Here is a 19,135-nt window from a genome sequence, read left to right as displayed (position 1 = left end):
GTAAGCACTGATGGCCTGACGTTCAGTGTGAGCTGGGGGAGACAGACCAGAGTTGATGCTTTCTTATTAATTTGCATCAGGATGAATGTTTAAGAGAGCAGATATGGTGGTTTGAAAGGGATAATTTGCACAAGTATTATTAATGAATGCGAAAAGAGGCTGGTGTCTGTGAAAAAAGCTCTAAAATGGAAACTGTTTGAACATTTGGAGTGGAGTCTTGATTAGTAATCAGTAGGATTGGTCTTTAAGAGGAAAGTTTCACCGTGCCTGCATTAGCACAACTCCGAAAATAAGGTCGTGCCCACAATTTTTTGTTCCCCTCCTCTAAATCACGAAAAGACCTTGATTTTACAAAATACATAATTGCATAATGAGAATGCAAAAACTATTCAGTCCGTGTCAGAGAGCCTTCTGAGTATTTGTAGTAAGCAAGCGGCAGCCTCTGTGGCTGTAAAGTAAAGCCAAAAAGTGCAGTTCCTCGTAGGGGCCACTTGAAACTGGCTCCATATGGCTTGTTTGAGCGCTCAGCCTTCATTGAGCCTTCCTCAGATCCACCAATGATCAATGCCTTTGCCCATTTTTAGATTAGCCGGTAGACAGGAGTGGCAGGACTGCCAAGATGGCGGTGGCCAGAGCCACCACACTTTGAGCTTTACAACTCTTCAGAAACCTGTGGGTGACATCACGGGTACGACGTCCATATTTATACTTATTTTACGTACTTAAAAATACAACAAACATTAGTAATTACTAATTATTTAATTACAGTTATTTGACATCTATATCTTCATCGTCACCAAACATGAACAAACTAGTAGTCCACCACTGCTGTTGTTTCAGCTGCATGCTCCTTACACAAAGCAACAACATGCATGCACAAATTGAAGTGATGATGTTACTGGCCATATCAACACATACGGATACACAGAAACACTGAGTTTAAAAAAATATATGCCATAAAAGGTGTTTTAAACATTTCAGTGACCTAAAACTTCATTTGAGCATGAATCAGAGCTAAATCATAGAGGAAATTATTCGTTTTTAATAATATTCATATATGTGTAGACCTCGAGTCTCCAGTGTTATAATTAGCTTCACTACATGTGAGGAGGACAGGGCACTGCTGAACCGTGTCAGACATTAATTGCTCGTTTTCCTTCATGTTCAAACTATCTTGAACTTTCCACCATATTTTAGAATATTACCAAATCTCTTTCTGTATCTATTTGTTCCGTTCTCCACCTACAGTAATAATGAGAATCATTTCATCTACACGTTCCCCTTGAAATACAATAAAAGTGAGTGCCAGTGGTATCAGACGTGGTGCCAAAGTACTTCTCATAATGTCCGAAAAGTAAAAAGGCTGCCAATGCGTTTCTGCAACATATGGTGAATTCTGTATTGGCATGTGTTGTATACATTTTTAGACACAACGCTTTAGGTCTCTGTGGGTTTATAATAGATGCACTGACAACACACTTACAGTATAGACTCTAGGGGAGGAGGAGCAGAGGCAATCAATAGACAGAAATAATGAGGGAGTGAAAGAGGGTAAGAGGGAAAGAAATGTGCCGCTACAAATGGAAACTCCTGTCACCATGTAGTGTCACTCTCTGAAGTGAAATGTAACACCTGCTTGTAGGCAAAAGGGGCATTTTCGCCTCGGCAAACACACCAAACAAAACAAGTGCGAGAGCAGAAACACACTCACAGAGGCATACAGTCATTAAATACAGGGGTGAGAAAATGTTGGCATAAAAGAAGCCCAAACAGTCATCATTTCACGCTGCCTTTTGAGGGACTAATTATGCTTCATCAACAGTAAAAGGGGGAAGAAATGATTGATTTTTGTTATCTATTATGCCAACCTTGCAAATATATGTAGCTCCAACCAAAACAATCTGCTTAGGAATGCATGCATTCTGTTGAATTTTTATTTGACAGCTGACATCTTTGTCCATAGCTCATTCCAACGGCCAGGGACAGTCTAATCAATATCTGACCCACTGAGCTTCTCCCAAAGCTAAAGACCAGACAGCTGAGATGTAAAGCAGGCTCCTGCAGATTCAGACTCCTGACTTGACCAGCATCTGTCACGCTGAAGTGTCCTTGGGCAAGACAAGGAATCACTGCCAACTCTAGCTGCTGTTCTTTTGACCGCTGAACAGAGGAGGCTATGTGGAAAAGAAATGGATCTCCTCATAGGGATATACACATTATCACATTTTTATTACATTTAACCTGTGATGACATGAGGTTGTACCTTAGTGCTGCTTTGCTAGCAATAAAAAGAAGACTGACTTTATGGACCCAAAGAGTGCTTGTCTGAGCTTTTGAACTAAAATAAAATCCATTTTATTCCAGTGATATCAGCCCTGAACCAGAAAATGGACTCATATGCCCAGAAAATCACACAGGGTACAGCCAGTTTCTCATTTTCCTTCTTTTTTGATTGATTCTCTATGGTACGACACATCAGTCAGATACTCAAAGGAAGAACAAACTCTTTCTTTCAGTCTCTCCTTTTGTTTTTGTTGGGGTAGACTGAGCACACAGTCACATAATCTCAGTTTTTATTGGAATTGGGGTAGTAGCTTAGCGTCCATTAGTTCAGTTTTAAATTGGAGCATGGTGATCCATCAAAGCCACTGCTCTTGTAATTGTGAAATACCGTAGAAACTGAGGCGTATACAGAAAGGCCTGTGGCTTATATCATTGCTGTATTCTGAAAACCATGTATGTCCAAAAATCTTTTTTTTTCTTTTTCTTAGAAACTAGCTTACAAAAATAAACCTAAACAATGTAATAAGACACATTTAGCACCAGAAATAAAAATCTGTGTTTCAGTATGTATCAGTGAACCTTTGATTTTCTTAATTAATGGTTCTAATGATGTGTGGTGGTTAATGTCCACCTCATTTGGTAAATTATCAATAGCAATGTTGTGTACATCCACATTGCACATTGGCCTAATCAAAGTTATTTTACAATTTTAGATGGAAATCAGCATAATCCAGGCTAATGGCCATCTGACACTCACATGGTGTATCAGTCTGACTCGGTTCAGAGAGATCACAGAGGTTGTTGTCTATGCTGGGCTCAAATCTCTAAATGATATCTATCCAAAGCTATCTTCCTTCTATCTATCCTACATAAATCATGTAACATCATTTTCAGTGGTTGATAAGATTCTAAATTCTGATCATAGATGGAGAGGATACATGCATGGTTTCCATCAAGCATTAACCATATTTTATCCTTCTGGTATGTTGTCATTGTGCCCTTTTACAGTACTTCTGTACTAAATAGTCTGACCCATCGTATATGTGCTGTTGAAAAGAAAAAAAAACATGGACATATTGTGTAGGATTATTGATTATGAAGCAGTTAATATCACATGTGCAGTGAAAAATATTGACATGATTTACATATCCGTTGTGTATTGATAGAAAAAAAAAAAAAACTCTGAACAGGTGGCTGGTGCAGACAATTAACATTTATCCAGAAGAGCTTAGAGCTAATTAAGGCTCACATTTTCTTTTGCTTTACGGTCCGGTGCCTTATAAAGGTTAATGTTAGGCCAAAGTCAAAGATGTTTAGAGAGAGATGTTTTTTGTACAAAAGCTAACATTTGGTGCTTTACAGACACGTGCTGAATTGTGTTTCAGTTTCAAGAGTCAGGATGGAGGACAGTTTGACACAATGATCTGTTACTGTTAGAAACATACAGCATGCAACAAAAAATGCATGTGTTAAAGTTACACTGTTATACTACTGAACTGAATTCTCTAACTTGGTGTGGTATAGGCCTAATTTTTATCAACATTACATATTTTGCAGCTACGTTTGAAATGTTTAAATTGTACAGAAATTGGTAGCAAAATTTACAACTGTGTCAAACATGATCAGATCAAGGAGTCACTTCCTGGGACTCACCAGGGCTTTTGTCATTCTTTGATGCTTCTTCCGTTTTGCGGTAGTGTTCAACTGTCAAACAGTGAGACATCTGTTACAAGGGAGTAATGGATGCAGCCGGAAGATATTCTGAGTTCAGTGACTCACTTTTCCTCAAGTGAAGCTGACTTTTATGCAACAAGTACAAACACACAGTCTGTGAGTGTTTCTGAAGGTTTTATGACAAATGCTGGGAAAAAATCGTTGATAGAAGAAGTTATTAATGATCTAAACTGTGTGCAAATTCAACTCTGACACTGAATGGTGTTGCTGCATGAGATAGTTTAGATAGATTGACAGACAAAACCTTTGATCAGGGCTTTTGTAGGGCTGCATTGATTAGTCAAAGTAATCAATTACATCGTCAACAAAAATCTGTCGACGTGGAATTTTAGTGTTGACGTGTCGTATTGTAAAACCCCATTGTACGATCACATACTGTTAAATAAAATATTTTTCAAAGATTTCAGCCGGAGCAAGTGTCCCCCCAGTGTCATCAGACAAGAGGTGCAATGGAGATCAGGTCACACTCTTTGAATACTTTCACTTGTAAATGTGCACAGACTTGAAGGGTGGCCAGTAGAATCAGTTCGCCAAATAAGAAGTTGCTGCCCAACAGCGACGATATCAATAATAATTAATGTGCAGGATATGAATTGGATATTACACTGAATAGTAAACCTCCACTTTGTGTCAGTGGTAATCCGTGATTTGGAGCATATTCATAATTAATTTATAAGGTATTTAATCAATTCACTAATAATTGGTATTACACTGTGATAAACATGATGCATAGACTTTAGCTTCTGAAATGATGCATCTTTCTGTTTTGTTCTATTTTAGTAGAAATAATCGTGATTAATCGACTAATCTAAAAAATAATCGATGGATTAGTCAGCAACCAAAATAATCATTAGTTGCAGCCCTAGGCTGTTGACTTGTCAGAATTAAGCAGCTAAGAACAGAAAGTTACAAAGAGAGAGAGAGAATACATTTTTAAAAAAAGAATAGAGAAAAAAATCTGAAAAATGCTGAGAGAGAGAGAAAGCAGAAACTGAGAAGAGAAGCAGTGGGGAGCAAGACAAATGAAGCCAGTGCAGAGTTGAGGTGGGAGTCAGAAAAAAATTGACAGACAAGGAGTGATAGATAGAAGAGTTTTATTTGCTTTTGTTGAGCCAACATCATTTATCTCGGGTGAACAGCCTCCCAGTGCTGAGAGGCTGTATGACAGAAATCAATCAGAGGGCAATCATCCATACTCATACCCACTGACGCACCAACCCATCGATACAGGCATTAGAAAGGGAAAGGGTAAAGGTGATGCATATGCAGATGAAGAGAGAAATGTAAAAAAAAAAGAGTGCAGTCAAAAAAAGAACAACGGAAAAAAAGAAGGTGCAAGAAAAAAGAAGAGAAGAGAAACCTCCACTTTAAAATGAATGTTGTGCTTGTGTCTATCTGCTCATTCAAGTACCAGGCAGAAGTCCTCTAATGTTCGAAAGACTGCCAAGTACTTCAGCAATTGAATCCTTTCGCTCACGATTATTTCTTTTCCCCAGAATAACCCAATATAATGAGGAAAATATCTGAGTCTGTTTGGGTACGACATGCTGTACTTTGTGGGCAAAAATCATGCTGCAGGAGATGACATGCAATTTAATGTGGTTTTTGAATCTCTGCTCTACTCTGATTTTGAAAACTCTGGTGGTGCGCCATCCCAAATGAAAATGAAAGAAGATGAAAGAAACAAAGATGCACTCAGTCGTTGATTTGTCGACGTTCTCAGGTAATGCTTACCTCCAGATGGATGCAGAATTTGTACTCCGCCTGTAGTGTCTAAAATCGAGGGTTATAAAGGCAGTTTCATGAAGCAAGACATTTTTGAGGCATATAGTATCAGCAAGTGTTGTTATTAAAAAACACCTGAACTGAAACCAAGTCAAGGCCAAAACAAAGGCAGGATGTAGCTAATATTTGCCAAATCTGGTCTGTGGTCCCAGTCGTTGCCTTGCAGATTTGACAGTTTTGCAGCTGAAATCTTTGTGGGAGCCAAATTTGATTACAGAAGATTTGGCTGACATCTCTGTTAAACAACCACAGGTTCTTCTTTTGTCTCCCACATTCACTTTTGTAAGAGTCTTTGTGAAGGAGGACTGACAGCTCTTAACAGAAACAAAATGTTCAAAATTACAAAGTTCAGCTATTGGTTGAATTTTTACAAGAGCTTTTACATCACATCACATTACATAAATCAGACAATGCACTGACAATTTAGTGATATCCCTGTGATGTGGAGAGACAGGAGCACAGGAGTCCAAGATGTATTACTGTATGCTGGAAAAGTTTATTGAAGTTGGGCCAAGGAGAATGGAGGATTTATCAATAGACTTCAAGACTGAAGAGGCTGTCCTCTCTGGTTTGTCTATATGCCCTCAGGACAGTGACACAACCACTCTATGTCCATACATGGTCATTAATGGTTTACACTTAGTGGTCCAACATTGTTATCTGACTCTGATTCTTCTTTGTTATGTACCTACCTGTTGTGTCAAGGGAGTGAGACAGTTCTACCCTCTGACCTTGGTTACCATAGTAATGATCAGGATGCAACGGCAAACATACAGCTGCTCTGTGTCTCAGGGAGAGAAGGCAGTGTCCCCATAACACCCAAGATTTAACACTATTCCTACAGTGACCTCAAGACACATGTGGCAAGCTAGAATAGAAAACGAGTCTGAGTAAAAGCGCGGTCGATTCTGAAATGAGACCTTAAAAACAGTCTCAAGACCACTTTGTAAAGGTCTCAGTCTTGAGTACTACAGCACTGGCGTCAGTGTATTGTTATGGAATATGCCTGTATTATAGTTGCACAGTCATCATAAATATTGACACTCAAAGCATCTGTCTACATGAATATATTAGATAACATGCTTCACGACTGCTTGTTCAAGAAAATGAAAGGACCTTTGAATAATAGCTGAAATGATGGATGACAGTTATGGATAGAAAATTAGGTTTGTCCACAGTGTGTGCAGTATGTGTGTGTGTTTATTTCATTGTGAGTGCAGTGTGAGACAGCCAGCTCTTTTTACTGGCCAGAGCTAACACAAGTTGTGGAGGTCCCTGCTGAGATCAATACATCAGAGCCTCGAGCACCTGTCAGGAAACACCGTGTGCGCGTGTGTGTATGTGTGTACGTAATAGCATGTGACAATCATTAGACTTCAGTCAGACCTCCTGCCAACCTCCCTGGAAGAGAAACAACATGAGATCACATGAATCAACTGCTACACATACAGTGTAACACAACACACACACACAGACACACACACACACACACACACACACACAAAGCGAGGGTGCGTGTGCTGAGTGATGCTAGCCAGAGGCACGGCCGACAGTCTGACACCTCTGATGACATCAATGGGAACCCCACCTGACATCAGCCTCCCTTTCTCTGCCCAACGGCATACAGATAATAGTTCCAAGGCCAATGTCACTTATACACTGAGGGATGACCACAGGCCACACACACACACACACACACACACACAGAAACACAAACACATGTCAAACTAAAACATGTATGATTTATGTGGAGGAAGGAGGCTGCAGTGAAGCACACAAACTGACCTACATCAGGCACATGATGCATCAACTCACAAGTGATACATGCATGTGCACGTACATATAATGCATTCCTACACACACACACACACACACACACACACACACACACACACCCACAACCACGCAAATATGTACTCAGCCCTGAAGGAAAGCATGACCTCACTTAAGCATGAGAGCACAGGGTGGTACATGCACTAGGCCTACACATATATAACATTTTCAGTACATTTACACACACATGTTGATGCATGTGCAGAAACACATGTACATTTGGAATGACTAAGCAGCACAGAAACACACAAATTAACTTTTCATACGTGAAATGATCTTATTTTTTTTTTATTTCGTTATTTATTTTTTGATGTGGGCTGAAAATAAACAAATCAACAAGCATGTTATACCAAAGTCAGGAAGTGTAATTACTTCATGACCATATATGAGACTAAATCATTAATATGAATGTGTTTTTTTTTTTTGCTTGTCTGGAATTTACACGGTTGAACACAATCTGACTCAGGAACAGCTCAGTCTTTGGTGCCGGTCCCCGGAGCAGTTTGTGGATTAATTGCCTTGCTCAAGACTCAAAGCAAGCTCTCCTGATTCACTTTCTTGCCCAATTTTTTTTCCTCAGGGTCTGGGTTTGAACTGACTGCCTTCCAGCCACAAACTCACTTCTCTACCTTTAGGCTGCTGTTTTTTTTTTTTTTTTTTTTTTTTTTTTTTTTTTTTTTTTTTTTTTTTTTTTTTTTTTTTTTTTTTTTTTTTGCATTAAATAATGCAGGTGATCTATTTGGCCCTTACTCCAGTATACATCTATCTGTCATCTAGTTTGAATAGATTCGACTTACACTGTGTCTCAGTTCAGATACTTCCATCCTTACACATGCTATTTTGAGTACATAACGTACACAGTTGTGTAAAAATGCAGTGTACTGTGAGTACCTGGATGGTGCATATAACAAATCTTTTTCTAAGTGACATATTTTTTAACCAGGTATCACAGTTAGAAATGAAATAAAACTGTAATTTTATTATTTATATGCTGAAAAGATGGCATAAGTTACTAAAAAATAACATTCACTTCAAATTCAGACACGTCCCTGTTCCAGCAACTGCACCTGCATTTCGCCTCAGGTGATTTATTCTACATCTTTTCAAATATTCTGACATTCGTGTGGGTGTGATTGACAGAAAGTGGGAATGCCCCCCTCCTCTAGACATTTCCTGACTGGTATGAACAATGAACTTTGGGTTATTTTTTGAGTGAGTAGATCATTCAGGAGAGTCGCCTACCTGTCACAGAGAGAAACTGTCAAACTCCTGGCATTTAGACAGCTAAAATACTAGACAGGACTATACAGGAACCTGGTCTTTTTTTTTTAATAATCATGCTTTTTATTTGCACGAGGAAATTCAGCTTGTTTCAGTACACATGAAAGATCTGTACATATATGTTACCACTGCCTTAGACGACTACAGCACATGGATTGGATAATGCCCCATGTTGCAGAGAAGTTTATCAGTGGTTCCTGCAGTTTAAATGACCTCAGGTGCTGAAGAACAGAAAAACTTTCAATAGAGTGATGGATGCCTTCATCCTTTGGGCCAGTCTGTAACAAGATGCATTATTCCTCGCCAGTATAATTAGAATCAAACAGTTTGTGTGGCAGCTATAGCCTTTAGATTCTAAAACCATGACCTTTAATTATGGCACCTCCATCATCATGGAAATATGGAGCCTCCAGAGAACACTGCCAAATTGCATCATTGTCTCAGACAACAAAATAAATTTAGTGGCGGTATTACAGTATTACTTAAAGTTTTATAAAGTTATGTGGACACAGACTGCACTTGAGGGCCCTATGCTTCCTTTGTGACTTCCTATATTGGAGGAGTTCTGGTATGATGCAGAAAAATGGAGCAACAGAAGCAATAAAGAAAGATAGAAATTAGTTCAAGTAGACAGAAAAAACCTGAATGAACATAACATAAACAGTGGTTTAATTTTCACTTCAATTAGCAAGACATTATAACCATACAGTGTAAAAACGAATGAGAAAGTGCAGGTCTACACATTAACATGGTTTTTTTCTCTCACTTCAATTAGCAGAGGAAATTAGTTTTACTATTGACATGCTGCGATGTGCTACAGCGCATCAACACTGCATCCTTTTGGGAACTTAATTACAGTATCACTGTTAAGATGAAGGTAAGAACACACCACTCAGTGACTTATATAACAAATTGGAGTTATCAGTGCTTCGATTTTAAAGTCCCTGTACGTCTGCTGTCCTCAGCTGAATTATTTCCCAGCCAATTTGTCATGAAGCTAAAGGTTTGACAGGAAATCCAGCCGGTCAAAATGATAAATCAGATCTCTCCCTGGTAGTGTTTAGTGTTAGCGAGGCTAATAGCCATTCACAATACCTGTAAATTAAAACACCATGTCACTGTCAAGACTTAGAGCATGAAGTGTTATATAGAGGTGGACATAATTACTTAACGCCAGAGTTTAATCAAAATGTCGTATATCAAATGTACAGATACAAGGCTGCACACACACACACACACACACACACACACACACACACACACGCACTCAAGGCTTAAGACATTTGTTACAGCACCTTTACCCGTCTCATCGTGTTAATTTTATTTGGACAGGCAGATTGGGTACTGGTGGATTCAGCAATTCACCACTGTCTGGGGCCATTTTTCAAAACACCAATTACGAATCTGCATCTCATTGATCAGAGCTATTTACCTATTCACTTCCTGACTAAAATTAACTCGTGTCCCTAAACAAAGGTTTGGAAGATGTAATTGGGTCTGGCATCTGGTTACATTCTCTGTCTCCTAACTGTATAACGGATACATCTTTTTATCTGAGTCAGATACATTACTAATTGTGTACGTACCTGCCAACTACGCTCTGTCTTTGCATGAGTATGTGCTTTTTTTGTGAAAGCTGGAAATGTACAGCACACATAGCAGATCTGGATCACTATAATTACGACTGGCAAAGGGTGTTACGTTCTATTTCTGTCACTGTCTTTGATGGGTGATGTGTCTTTCATATACATTATGTGTGTGTGTTTGTGCCAGTATGGATATTTAGCGCTATACTGAACGCTAGACCTCCTGCAGTTTCGAATAACAGTGTCAACTAATATTTCTTCTATTTTCACATGAATGGATTTATAAAGCGTAGCTGTTTATGAGTGCTACTCTGAGGAACAGATTTTGGTTGGATGAATTGATTTCTGTCCTGCTGTTTCTTCATAAACAAACTAAACACACCGCTGAGGACAAAGAGAAGCAAAAGCAAAGGGGCATGTATTTTTAACAGCATTATTTATAGTCTTGTGCCATCTCATTGGAAGGAAAATGCACAGCAGCACATGAAAAGAAATAATGGTACCATTGAACCTGATGTGAAAGCCTGTGCTTGCATGTGTGTGTGTGTAGTAATGTTTATGGTGAGGGGTGGGGCTCGAAATCAGAAAGGGAGGGTTGGGGATGTAGCATGTGTGTGTTTGCCGCAAGGGTTTAGATCTCACTCTCCTCACTTAACAGAGAGGAGTCCATCAGCAACAGATACCCCTTCAATTATTCAGGAGGTTAGCATGAAAAATAAATGGCTGCTTCCTGCAGTGAGAGGTGTGGTGTGCTGCTCTGGTTCCTCCGAGTCTTTCAGTCCACTGTATGTTCACACAGAGGCCAGGCTGTGCAATTGATTCCTTTCAGCGATTGACTGCGGATCACTGCTTTTGTCTCGTTATTGGGCGAAACCGCAACTGCTGGGCAGCTGCTTTAACCTCATCGTCACCAAGACACTGCTACTTTGTTTGATAGAAATTCCAGTTCAGGGTAAGGTCCAGGTCAGGTAAAAAGAGTCGCAGACTCCGATATGATCACATGTTTGAGAGGAAAGCAGTTTAATAAAAACTCTGCGCTGACCTGTACCACTTCGATTCCACCCACTGCACAAGATTTCAAAACATTTTTAGAGAGGTGATGGAAAATACTGCAAAAGTTTCAAAGAAAGCAAAAGGGTTGCAACATCTTTTTTAAACACTCAATTAACACATTTGCCAAGCAAGCACTGATTTGGTGTCTTGCAGATCAGGAGACATCTAACAAGCTCTACTTTTATTTAATAGACATGTTAGTTAGTACCTGCAACGGACTGAAAATGTACTGTTACTGTCATTTGAATGCTGCTGAAACAATATTTACACATCTCGTGACCTGCGTATCACTAAATCAATGCTAACTGTGTAGTTTTCATTGAAGTTTCAATTCACAACATCAATTTGTGGTCTAACAAACATCCTGTGCCAGTATTGCTACAATTCCTCCTCGCGCAGTTAAAGATCTTTGCAAAATCAAAAGCTCGGTGGCTCCTCTTTCATTCAATTTAAACAGAATTGTCTTCAGTAACTTACAGTAAATACATTTACAGCATGTATCTTGGACCTTCTTCGTGTACAAGGCTTCCACTTGTTTAATGTGACAGGTTGGATCTAGAGGGTAGTTCCCTGAACAATGCAGGCTTGTCAAACAGTCAGCCAGCTCACTTCCATGATTAGACTGGAAGCAAGCCAGTTGTCCTTAATGCCATGTCACTTTGTTCTAGGTGATAGCCATTTGGCATTAGCTGACTTTTCTTCTTTGTCAGTCTTCAGCGCTTCTTACTTCGCCTTTCTTCTCCTGTCTGACTAATTTGTGGCTCTCTTTGTGTCATTGTCACGGTTTTCTCTTGATGAATGGCACCAAAAGAAAGAAAAGGTGGGAAAAAAATTTGCTCCTCATTGACTCTAATGTTAGCTCCCATTCTGGTTCTATGTCTTTCCAGGTGGTCCATCACGTTGGTCCTCCCCTCCATGTGACTGCTGCTGCAAAAACCACAAAGGCGATGGCGAGGGCGAGAGCGGCACCTCCTTCAACGAGCTCTCCACGTCCAGCTCTGAGAGCCAGTCAGAAGCCAGCTCTCCCCAGGGAACTGTCATCCGTGGCCCGGTCAGCCGCCAGTCACACCCCCATGCCAACGTCCAAACCCTGGACAGGCCGCCGAAAAAGGGCCCCATTGCCATGCTCCAGCAGTCCGAACATAGGCGGAAGAGTGACTTGCTGCGCACGCTTACGGCAAGCTCCCGTGACACCAGCACCTGCAAGAAGAGGCCGGCGAAAGAGAAGCTGACGGTTGAGGAAGAGCTGGAAAAGTGCATTCAAGACTTCCGCAAGATCAAGATCCCAGAAAGGTTCCCCGAGAGGAAGTACATGTGGCAGGCAGACCTGTTGAGAAAATACCGTCTCTGAGCCAGCAGAAAGGACAGAGGGAGCAAACACATGAGGCCAAGGATCAGTTTACATGTTTTTTGATCATGACTTTTGCAACAAAAGGGAGATAACACTAAACTCATTTGAATTTAGTTTCTGCAGGAAACTGTGCCAGTAGGATGAAGGTCTACACAGAAGCTAAGAAGCATAAAAACCAGACTGTTCTCTTCTTGACATATGTAGTACGTATGTGTGTGTATGTAGTTTAGGCCTACTGTATGTACTGTAAGTATGTGCTGTACCTTGCTGAATGCTTCGGAGCTTTGAATAATTTATCCCTGAGGACCAATCCAGGTGGACGAAAGACATCCTCCATAAACCAATCAACCAACCGAAGGCTGGCTAATGGCTACACTGGGGGGTTACTGAGGGTTACTGGACTGCACACACCGTCATCTGTCATCATTTCACTGTAAAACCACAAAGACAAACACTGATTTAGTTTAGGTGAATGTGTGCGTGTGTGTGTGTGTGTGTTCACACCCAGGTGGCCTAGAGGTCACAGATAAATCTGCATCAGGACCCATTAATAATTCATGCTGTCCCGACAGTGCTCTCACTATAAATACACCCAAAGCTCTCTGCTGCCAGGGGGGGCGTAAACAGCTAGGTCGATTATTTAACTTTTAGGCAAGATTTGGGACTTCTGAGGCAGGAGGAGGTACAATTTCATCAGCGCCGCAATTTATTTTCTTCTTGTAATATCAGTTATATTGGAAACATACCTGGAGTAAATCTAACTGCCCTGCATTGCACTGATTTTTGCCGTGTTGGCTGGATGTGGGGTAATACCGAGGTTACAATGTAAAAGGAATTCAGAGACACACGGCGTAATGGACATTTTTGTCAATTACTTTCCCAAAATGAACAAAAGCCCACAATATGACAGCCGCGGCACATGCACACAGAATGGGACAGGATTGCTACACAGGCTAACCCCGTCATCACGCAGACGGATGCTTTCTACCCTGACGGTTGACACAGTAATCAATAATTATTGATGATAGGGTCCAGTGATAGAGCAGATAGATGTGGTTCTTGTTTACAGTTATAAATGAAGCCCATTGGTTACACACAAAGACAAGCCGTTTGTCTATTTAATGAAAATTAACCATTATTCATGCATTCATGTATGTAATGTGGTAAACACACAGAGATAGGCAGACAGTTATTTTAAAAGAGCACAATTCAAGAATACAATAAAATTTCCATAGCAGGTTGATTGATCTCTATTTAAGACTCTCGCTGGATAAAATGGTCCTGACAGAACGATTGATTATTTCAGGGTGCAAAGTTAATTATCAAGCATGGTAAAAAAAAAAAAAGTATACAGATATTCAGTGATGCTGTAAAAATAAAATGGTGATAAAATGTTAAAGATAAATGCCATTCAAAGCAATCATTGTTCATAGTTAATTGTTTATTTACACAGGTAGTGTTATTGACATCACAATCTCTGTTTTAGGAGAGGCATACATAAAAAGAGAGCATATAAAAAGGATTGAACATCTTGTACAGCAGATTATAAATCCGTCAAAACAACAAGGAAAGAAATAGTGAGATGAAAGGTTAAAATCTTTCATCGGTACAAGAAAATCTGACTTATAAAAAAAGCATGCTCTCCAAAGTACTGTAGGAGGAAGCTTCCAAACCTTTATTATATCAAATGTATGACACAAATATGATCAGATTCAGTTTCCAGAAGAGGAAATAGCTGAAAAGATTGGTAAATGACTGCTTAGAGAAGAAACTGCTTTTTCTGATCACAGCTTCGGGTAAAAATCAAGGTATTTCTGAACAGCTTTGATGAATGATAGAGTTTGGGTTAAGAAGTTATAGAAATTATTGATAAACGTGACTTGTACAGAAGGATAATAAACACAGGAGACAGTGGACAGAAATTTCACAGAGGAACATGATTAAAACTTATCATTTATGAAAGTGGGCTTTACAAACAATCATAGCTTTTACAAAGCACAAAGTATACATTTGAATTAAAAGCACACACAAACAATATTAAAGTATGCATATTATAAAGTTATTCAATGATCAATTTATTTAAAAATATTAATAACAAAGGAAAATGTTATTATTTTTCTATCTAAAATTCTAAATTAATAGATCATAAAATGCCCTTATGTTGAAATGTATGAAAAATGTATTTCCTGAGAGAAGTGATTCATGGGTAGTAAGAAATTTCTAGCTCTATTCAGTGGTGCCCACGTGTCTGCGGTGGTTTATTATAGTACGTAAGTAATATGGTTGCAATAGGTGCTAGATACAAACCAACCATTTTCCTCATGTCAATACAACGGATATGACTTATTTTTCTACATTGCTGGGATATTACATTTTCATTTTAAAGTCATTTATCTTATCAGTTGGAGTTGTTATGTTAATCCAGACTACATATCATATGTAAATAAACACCATAAATCATACCTAACCAGAATAATGTATTATACTCTGTATATAACATGCAAATCCATGAGGTGTGGCTGCTCCGCTGTTCTTAGTGATGCAGTAGACTGACGCTAATGTACTACAGCCATTCTTGTTTATCATTTAGAGTGTTGGGCCATCAGGGATGAGTGACAATATAATACACACTTATAACACATTTACCACTATAATACATGATAAGCTATGTGCTTTTCGAGACAACAGTGTCATAAAGAGACTGTCAGCACATTTGTCTGACAGTGCCACAGAGGAAGCCACTAGACGATGCTGAAGTGCAATCAAAAGATCTGAAAATGTGCATTTAGAAAAAAACAACAAAAAAACAGAACAAGGAAGGTTTGGTCCAAAACTCAAAAAATTGTAACCCTGGAGTTGTTTTTTGAGGCCATACAGTGCAGTCAGAAAGCATTAGGACAGTGATGTGTTTCTGTTCTCTGGGCTCTACACTCCAGAACATTGGCTTTGAAGTGACTATGAGGTGAAAGTGCTGACTTTCAGCTTCTAACAGACTTTGAGAGTGTTTACATCCATACTGGGTTCAGTATAGAAGCCCTTTCCTCTTAAATAATAGGTAAATGCAGCAGGACAATGGTTCTAAACATGCAGGAGTGGTGACACAGCTCAGTTGCCTCAATGCTGTTGATTCAGACCGATTGCAAAAAGAGCCTAAAACCAGCAAGAAGTGACAGCTGCACCATAGGCCTGACAGAGTGAGCATTATGGACTGGATTTGCAACCAAACATTGAGTAAGACAACCTAATTTGGGGGCCACATTTCTACATTTCCCAACCTGTTCTCTCACTCAAGTTAAAGCTGAGAGACTCAGAACTTTAACACCGCCTTCTGTTTCATTTCAAATCTTATTTGCTGGAGTGGAGAGAACAGACCCGACTGCATTTTATAGAAATCTTTGTACAGGTATTCCCTGTTTTGGTTTTTCCACACATTTACAGTAATCAGTTCACTAATCAGTTACAAGAGTTTCTGATTAAAAGTTACATGTATAAATAAAGGAGGAAATATCTGGGTTTTGAGCATTAGGCCAGACAATAGTTTGCTTCTGTTTGATTTTTGCTTTTAAGCTTTCTGAGAACAGCATGCTGACTTGTGATAATATATCAAAATTTTCTCCTTTTACCCATGAAACGTGTTTTCAGTGGCTGGTGCAATTTTCACCTGGTCAAATGGTCTAAACGCAGTGAACACAAACTGGTGCACGCTTTTTTTTCATTCGGAAGGTGAACGTCTCTGATTGTCGTAGCTTTTTACATATTTGTTTTTGACATCAGCAGTAGTGTCGCGCTGTTCATATTCAGCCCAGTTTAAGCGAGAAAGTCGATATTAGGAAACGCGTTTGCTCGACTCTGCCTGCAATTTCACAAATGTGTTGGGTTTGTTTACTTCTAATAATTCAACAACAAGGTCGACCAGTCACAGAAATCTGAGAGCATTTTTCAAACACTGATTCGTCATAAGACGTGATTGGAAATGCTCTTGAACAGACATAGAGAGAATAAAAAATAAAAAAAAAAGACACCTGGTGGCCTTCTAGAGTAGACTACAGCTGTTTTTGCACAATGTATAAAGTTGAACAAAGAAACACAAACAAGAAAGTATTTGAAAAGAGATAAATATGTTCATAATCACTTTACATGCACAACGCAGCCACGAATAATGTGTCTGTCATCAGAGAGAAAGATTGTAGATCTTGCTGACAAGTTTTCACCTTCAGAGCACATGATATTCGGTTCTTTGGGCCTGAAAAGAACAGATAATGTAAATCTTATTGATAAATGACTGAAATTTTGTTTTAAGTCAAATGTGATGTATGAAAAGGAAAACAGACTGTGAACTGATATTGAGTTTGTCAGTTTATTGTTTTGCGAGTGCTCGACTACAGTGTGTGATTTTCTTTCCTGAAGTTATAGTCACGTCCTGCTAGTGGAGCCTGCGTACATGACCGCAGGCAGTCGTCTTGTTTTCCTCCTGCCTTTGATGAGCCTGCGAACCACACGAGGAAAGATCACGTTATTCTGACACCACCATGGTAGATCTGGCACATACTGTTTCGAAACAAAAAGGACGTCTGTTTTGATTATTGTTGTTCTGACACTAAAAAGAAAAAAAAGAAAAAATGGTTCAGAAACATTGTGAGCATGTTGGTATACAAAACTTATAACAGATTTAACTTAGTCTGTTCTTGTGAAAAAAGATTCTTGTGGAAAAAGATCTGATATTTAACAGAAAAAAAGAAAACTTGCAAAAAAAAAAAAAAAAAAAAAGATAAGCACAAATGTGTTGATAGTGTCTGCTGTTCCTCCACAGGTGTATAACATTATCAGATAAAAACTCTGCAGAGTGACCGAGCTCCTGCAAAACAGAGTGATTCTCACCAGAGGCGTATGGTGATGGAAATACTTCTTTCACCATGAATCATTCAGAAAATAATAATTAATACTATTTTGCTAATTATGGAATTATATAAAAACCTGTCTATCAAAGTTTTTCTGATTGAAATTCTATGTAGGTTGACTTCTAGAAATCAAACTGAATGTTACCAAAACATCCGTGGTGAGAGTTGCCTTGTATTCCAGGTGTTATTACGTCTGCCTTTAGAGACAGTAAAAATCATCTGAGAGTCTTTAGATACAAAGCATATAGTAATTTTGAAAATGTATGACGACAACCAATAAACAAGACATTCTGTACAGCGACTGAGACTTCTATTTATTCCTAGATCCCATCAGCCTTTGCTGTGGTGGTTACTAATCCTCTGGGCTCCACACATCATCAGGAAAGACAGTAACAATATAAAAATTGATTGTTCATTTAAAATTCATGTCTCACAGATGAGCAGATGATCAGCTCCATCTCAGCGGTAAAACGACATCATGCTCATACCAATCTCTACAAGCGCAACACTGATGATATGTTGTATTAGTGTTTATTTGGGTGGTTGTGTTATTAGTCACTGGCTGTAGCCTTTGTGGTTAGATCATACTGGAATAATACAACATTCCTGCAACTGCATGTATTAAGAAGGAGGTTGTGGTAATCTGCAGGGATAGTTTTATTTTTGTTATGTTTAGGGAGAAAAGTGAATTGTGGTCTGTGTCCAAAATTATTTTCACACCATTTATTGTGTATAGTGTTGTGGTATAATACTATATTTCTATACTTTACCCTTACCCTACACTATATTTTGTCTAAGTCAATTTTTTAATGTCCAAATTCTGAGTATCAAATTGTCATGTCCCTAGCACGTGCACTACTTTATGCTCACAATGTCACAATGCAATTTGTCCCATTTTATACCTGATTCTATGTATGTGATGACACAAAATGACGAGCGTCTAAACACTCAGTTTACTGCTCCCAGTTGTCTTTACTATAAGAAGTTGTGAATGATTGAAGAAGAAAGCGATTCAGACACAGTCGTGGTGTTTTTCTTTTGTCACATGTCACAATAGAACTCGGATCCATGAGCAGACTAACTAGATGACACATTCACACCGTAAGCCTGGGAAGACAGTACATTTGCATGCAAACGATAACAAGGATTATGCTATTTTGGATGAATCATGTGGGAAAACATTCAATTCAGGCAAATGAGTAAAAAAGTAAAAGTTGCATGAATTCCAATATGACTAACTAAAAACAGGCTTGTATCTGATTTAGGACCACATGTACAAATTAGTACAATTAAATATCAGACTCCAAGTGATTTGTACTGGTCACACACAA

At 39.0% G+C, this 19,135-nt stretch overlaps 1 protein-coding gene across 1 annotated transcript in view; it reads left to right on the top strand.

Annotated features, from left to right (window-relative positions):
• The window catches only part of kctd16b (potassium channel tetramerization domain containing 16b), a 75,218-nt gene extending 56,317 nt beyond the window's left edge, over nucleotides 1-18,901 (top strand). The window contains exon 2 of the mRNA XM_010729309.3: nucleotides 12,443-18,901. Coding sequence (XP_010727611.3) covers nucleotides 12,443-12,906 — 464 coding nt within the window. The 3' untranslated portion in view covers nucleotides 12,907-18,901. The remainder of the gene's footprint in view (nucleotides 1-12,442) is intronic.
• The last annotated feature ends 234 nt before the right edge of the window (nucleotides 18,902-19,135 follow it).

This window comes from Larimichthys crocea, chromosome XXII (genome assembly GCF_000972845.2).
Source record: "Larimichthys crocea isolate SSNF chromosome XXII, L_crocea_2.0, whole genome shotgun sequence".
Taxonomy (NCBI): Eukaryota; Metazoa; Chordata; class Actinopteri; family Sciaenidae; genus Larimichthys; species Larimichthys crocea.
The sequence above is the reverse complement of the archived record's forward strand: the minus strand, read 5'-3'. Positions and strand labels throughout refer to the sequence as shown.